At 46.3% G+C, this 5,532-nt stretch overlaps 2 protein-coding genes across 3 annotated transcripts; one reads left to right on the top strand and one right to left on the bottom strand.

Annotated features, from left to right (window-relative positions):
* Positions 1 to 395: 395 nt before the first annotated feature.
* Poc1 (Proteome of centrioles 1) lies at positions 396 to 2,053 on the bottom strand. Of its 2 annotated transcripts, XM_064689761.1 has the most exons (3): positions 1,097 to 2,053; positions 839 to 1,036; positions 396 to 597 (listed from the first exon to the last, which is right to left on the bottom strand). In XM_064689761.1, the coding sequence occupies exons 1-3, from the start codon at positions 1,976 to 1,978 to the stop codon at positions 463 to 465; spliced, it is 1,215 nt and encodes a 404-aa protein (XP_064545831.1). In that variant the 5' UTR covers positions 1,979 to 2,053; the 3' UTR covers positions 396 to 462. The 2 variants fall into 2 exon arrangements, with proteins under 2 accessions (XP_064545831.1, XP_064545830.1); XM_064689760.1 differs by having other exon boundaries at positions 396 to 1,036; positions 1,097 to 2,052.
* Positions 2,054 to 2,215: 162 nt separating this feature from the next.
* mRpL21 (mitochondrial ribosomal protein L21) lies at positions 2,216 to 3,077 on the top strand. Its single transcript, XM_064689692.1, has 2 exons — positions 2,216 to 2,357; positions 2,427 to 3,077. The coding sequence occupies exons 1-2, from the start codon at positions 2,291 to 2,293 to the stop codon at positions 2,963 to 2,965; spliced, it is 606 nt and encodes a 201-aa protein (XP_064545762.1). The 5' UTR covers positions 2,216 to 2,290; the 3' UTR covers positions 2,966 to 3,077.
* The last annotated feature ends 2,455 nt before the right edge of the window (positions 3,078 to 5,532 follow it).

Genomic DNA, 5,532 nt, shown 5'->3' with positions numbered 1-5,532 from the left:
TGTTTTTTCAGTGATGTGTATAAATATAAAGATATATATATAAATCGGACTACTTCTAATAAATGATAATTTGTGCAATTTTGGGGTAAGTCAACATTTATATACTTATATTTATATCTATGCAAAAATATATGTTAAGGCAATTCAGACCAGGACATAGCTTGTATCATAGTCTTTTTATAGAGATATATAAAAAATAGTTTTTAATATTTACGACTAATCATTCCCATGACATCTATATAGTATAGACTGCTTTCAAATTTAAAACAGAGATTAGATTAGAAATCCTTTTTGAAGTCGGTCAATTCTTTAAAAAACTATAAATTGAATGTTCTAAGTTAACCGATGGCATTTCAGACAGATGTGGAAAAGTGTTTGAATATGGAAAAACATAGTTTACAAAAAATGTTTATATAATTAACTTATGATTAGGAATAAATGGAATATGCACAAGGTAAAGTTTTAGTCAAAGTGCAAGCTTTCTAATCGACTTAAACGTTTGTCCAGCTGCGTCAAATAGTTGAAAATCTCGTCAAGCTGAGCGGCACAGCTGCAGCAATCCGAGCCCGAATCCGACTCCAGCGACACATCCAATACCTGCGGAAGGTGTGCTAGTTATGCTCTGGGCTTGCAGTGGGATGATGCAGCTGTGTGCGCGTGTGTGTGTGTGTGCGTGTGCGTTTGGGTCAAACTAGTTGAAAAACGGAGTGGTATAGTTGCTCTTTAGCTCCAGGGATTTGGGTTCACTGCGACCCGAAAGTTTGGGGCCTGACAAGTTGGTGGCACAATTGCTGCTGCCTAGCGGTGTCTGATGTTTTGTGTGTTGGCTATCAACCACCTGGAAGTGTTCGTCCAGTGCCTGATAGGCCAAAGATTCGCGCGGATCGATGCGAATGCTGAGATCATTCGATGCTTTCGAATTGGCGCCGAGGCTTATTTTCGAGGTGGAGCTGGTGTCGCAACAGGACGTCGAAAGGGATTTCTCCTCAAACTGAGAGGCATCGTAGGTGTGCAAATTGGATTCCCAGATGAGCAGCTGTCAAGATAAATGAACTTGGTTATTGAGAATTGGATTAATAATGAAATGCACTCCCACCTGGCGATCGCTGCCCGCGGTGGCAAACTTGTTGCCGTCCTGGGTGAAGGCAACCGCATTCACCGCATCCGTATGGCCAGTCAGCGTGTATATGGGTCGGCCCTCGAGCAAGTCCAGAATACGTATGGTCTTATCATCGCTGCCGGACAGCAGAAAGTTGCCGCTCGGATGGAAGGCCAAATCGTTGACGGGCGCCGAATGCACCACGTACAGCTGCAGAAGCTGGCTGTTAACCACATCGAAGATCTTGATGCGATTGCAGCCTAGGGCAACGGCCACCATGTTGCCCCACGGATGCCAAGCGACCTGACGCGGTGCGGCACGCTCCTCCGTGAAGGTGCGCACGCACTCCCCGGTGCCCACCTCGTAGATGCGCAGCGACTTGTCATCGCTGACGCTGGCTATCAGCTTGCCGTTGGGACTGAACTTGGCGGCACGCACCCAATTGTTTTGCTGGGCAAACGATGAGATGAACTGGCGCCGCGAAACGCGCCACAGTTTGACCGCCTTGTCGTCCGAGGCGGTCAGCAGCAGCTGTCCGGTCGGGTCGAAGTCGACGCTGCGCACGGGCTTGCTGTGGGCCAGAAACTCGCCGGAGACGCCGCGCACCTTTGGCTCCCAGATCTTGACAGTGCGATCCTGACTGCACGAGGCTATGAAATTCCCCTTGGGCGACCAGCTGACGCCGTAAACTGCCGCCGAATGGGAGGCAAAGCGAATACAACGCGCCGCCTGCTTGAGATTCCACAGTATTACAGTGGCGTCCATAGCGCTGGTCGCGATTTGATGGCCATCCGGGCTAAAGCGCAGCTGAGTTATGTTGCCAGTGTGTCCTGTGAAATGGCGTTCCAGTGCCGGATCGCGAAACATTTTACTCTCCATAGGTTTTGCTAACTTTATCGAATTCGTTGACAGCAACAAATTTCCGCTTCAGTTTGAAAACATGAAGTGCGTAGCGACGCAGGCTTCGACTGTGCCGATAACATATGCATAGCAGCCAGCTCTTGAGCGCATGCATATGGCTCGCAGTGCTGTTAAGTGGTAAGGCTCTTATGCTATGCAACACTGTCGATAACACGCAGAGGTTGCGGTGCCGCTTATTTTGTTATCGTTTCCATTCGGCACACTTCTGCTGCTCGAAACTTTGGTAATTGCAATTACATTAGAATTTGTAGTCTAAAAAGCGGCAAATATATGTCATTGCTAGCACAAAGCGTGCGCCAAGCGCTGCGCCACACAGCACAGCGTGCCACATTAAGCGGTAAGCTTCTAAACAGCCAGTCCTGGGCGCAGTGACATAACATTCGTGACTTCCCCCCATCCCCGACAGGTGCGCTGCGTGCCCTGAGCCTAGGCCCAACATTGCAGCAGCAAAACAAACCCGCGCCGGCTACAGTCGATGTGTCCGCCATTGCCAAGGAGCATCAGCGGGAATGCCAAACGGTTTGCGAGAGAATCAATCAGCAGGTGGCCAAAACGGAGCAGGGCCGGCTATTTGCCGTAGTCCATTTGTGCGGCAAGCAATTTAAAATAACTCCCGGAGACATAATCCTCGTCGAGGGCTACTGGCCGCCCACGATAGGCGATGAGATTAGCCTGGACAAAGTGCTGCTGGCGGGAGCCCGCGATTTTACATTGATTGGCCGACCCATACTCGAGCCGGGTCTGGTCACGGTAAAGGCGACGATTATCGAGAAGACGCTGACGCACACTAAAACACATTTCAAAAAGAAGCGCAGGAAACAATATATGCGCATCAACTTCCAGCGCTCGCCCAACACCATGATCCGCATCAATTCCATTGAAATGACACGTCCAGTGGATGGCGGCGGCGAGCCGGATGCACAGCCCTCGAAGCGCCTGTTCTAGGAAACGGCTTTGCCTTATTCAATTAAATATATGTGTACAAATGATATATGAAATGTGTTAATTATTTAGAACAACACATTTAATGTTCATTTATTCACATTTTCAAGAAAAACCCAGCTGTTGCGTTTCTCCCAGTACAAAATTGAGCCATAACTTTAACAGAGCATTAACATTTGTTATACTGTTGTCTGTAACATCTGCTATGCACTGGCGGCACACGACTGTTATATAGCTTACGTTGTTAAACAGCACTGGCGCTAAGCTATTTTTTGTTGCCATCTGGCAGCACTAGCGACGGCGCCCATTTCAAATTTTGGGCGCAGTCGAGCAATATTGGCGTAGAGATTTTTTTTGTGCTTTACGTAGAAACTCAAACACTTTAATCAATTAGAAATTCTACTTTCATCTTGATTCAATGCCTTGCCTTTTGGCTAGGCCTTTATAATTTGTATAAACATTCATTTGAGGCATATTTGCCAAACGGCAACCTACTTTAGCCCCAAAACGCAGTCGCAGCCGCACTTGCAGTCTCTAATGAAGCGGCTGCGGTAACTGCTGCAATTTTAATGACAACCTTTTATCAGGCATGTGGTTGTTGTCATCTTTCATTAAAAGGCGTCGCCACGTCTGGGGGGCAACACACGCAAACACACACACACACGCACATGCATCTGAACACACTCGGCTTTTCTTTATCAGCAGATGTAAGTTGGTTGCCTGCGCGTCGTATTTGTTTATGTTCTGTTTCACTTTTGCTAAGCAAACGCGTTTACTTTTAAGCTTTTGCTTTTTGCCTTTGCAAACTTGCAAACGTTTTCCCTGGCCCCATTTCTTGCCCTCTGCCCTTACTGAAGCGTTAATATAAGGAGTGGAACATGCGGAAAGTGCAATGAATTAAAAAATTGTCATCTTTTATGGGTCAGTTTGCACATGCTTCAGGGTTGCAAACCGCTTCGAATCAATGCCTTGTCTTAAGATTCGATTCGTTAACCTGATTTTCCATATCTAGGTTTAGATTTGAGTCTTGATTCTTTAAATTTCTTTTAATTTGCAATAGAATATTGATTTAATTTGTTATAAATTAAATTTTATTTAACTGTTAAGATTTCTTTCTTCCTTTATTCAAATAATTTCATTTAAGATTGGGTCGAGGGTAAATAACATATTGAGGTTTCGGGCTCAAGCCGGTTCGATTCAAACCCGGCTTAGCTTCTTGAGACTCATAATTCGCTTACCAACACTTAAAGTGCTGTCGCACAAATGCTTTTCCGTTAATTTGCTGCGTCCCTCTGCCATTTGGATGATAATTTATTGTGAAGCCTTGTCATGTTGCTGCCGAAAATAAAATCACTTTCGCCTCAGCTGCGCCTGTAAAACTTGATAAATGCCATTAAAAATTATGTATATATATTGTGGCACAACCCCTCCCCGGGTTGGCTGCCACATCAAATTTTGAAATTGCAGCTGCCAGGCGCAAATTCAATTGCGCGACTCTCTTGCCAAACAGTCAACGGGAATGTCAGCGTGCTGCACTTTGCCAACTTGTCGCAAATCAAATTTCAATATGGCAAAAATTACGTTTGCTAACGCAAATTGAAACATTTTCGTTGCGGTTAACGGAGCATGAGGGGGGTTGGGGGTGGTTTTAGGACAGGTGTAAAGTAAAAATCAGCTCCTACTCCCGATTCGGTTCCATGTTGATTATGTTATTTACCTCATGAAAATTGCATTTGATGTTTGGCATAAACGGAAATTGCCGCCATGCGGATGTTGCTTCCACTTATTTGTTGTGATCCCACTTTCCCAAACTCCAACTGTTACTCAAATTCCAAACACCAGGCCCCGGCTACAATTGTCCAGTCGACACCCTCAGCCCGGGCAAAGCCAATGTAAATGCGACGCTCAAGTCGCAAATATTTCCCAAAATTTATGCGTTGCGGCGTCTCTGATATATGAGGAGGCAAGGGGCAAAAAGGGGGCGCCGGGTGTGTGGCAGCCAAAGGCAACGGCAACGGTGGTAGCCTTTCCCATCCATCAACGGCATCACTCAGTTTTGACATATCATTGAAATCTTAGCCCAACGTCGTCATCAACTGTGACGTTTCATTAACCTCTGGAAGGGCGCTGGAGAGGATGGGCTGTGGGGGCGGGGGAAGTGTTAATATCAACAAGCGACGAGTGTGCGACGCAATCTACTGATTTCCGCTTAACCAAGCCAAACATTGCATTTTTGATTAGAGCTGAAGTCGGCCCTAAGCCGTTGCCCGAAAATGTTGCCGCAGGCAAACCAGAAACACGCCAGGAATCTGTTGGAAGGGGCGTGGCAATGCCACTGCTGCTGTGCTGCTGCTGGGGAAGTTGATGGAAGGGTGGGCGGGCCGGAACAGGCAACTGTTTGATATGCAGAAGGAGGGGGGGGGGGGGATGGTTATGGCATTTGGGGTGGGACAACTGTTGAGATCGATAGCAAGAAAATAATGAGGGAAATGCTTGTTATTCTCCTATTATTGTTTTCTTTTCTACTTTTATATGTATCAGATATAGCTAGAAATATCTAACAAAACCAA

Source organism: Drosophila montana, unplaced genomic scaffold, assembly GCF_035044405.1.
Source record: "Drosophila montana isolate Dmon_TW-CO22-7 unplaced genomic scaffold, ASM3504440v1 contig_3218_1, whole genome shotgun sequence".
Lineage (NCBI taxonomy): Eukaryota > Metazoa > Arthropoda > Insecta > Diptera > Drosophilidae > Drosophila > Drosophila montana.
This window is presented reverse-complemented; position numbering and strand designations above follow the sequence as displayed.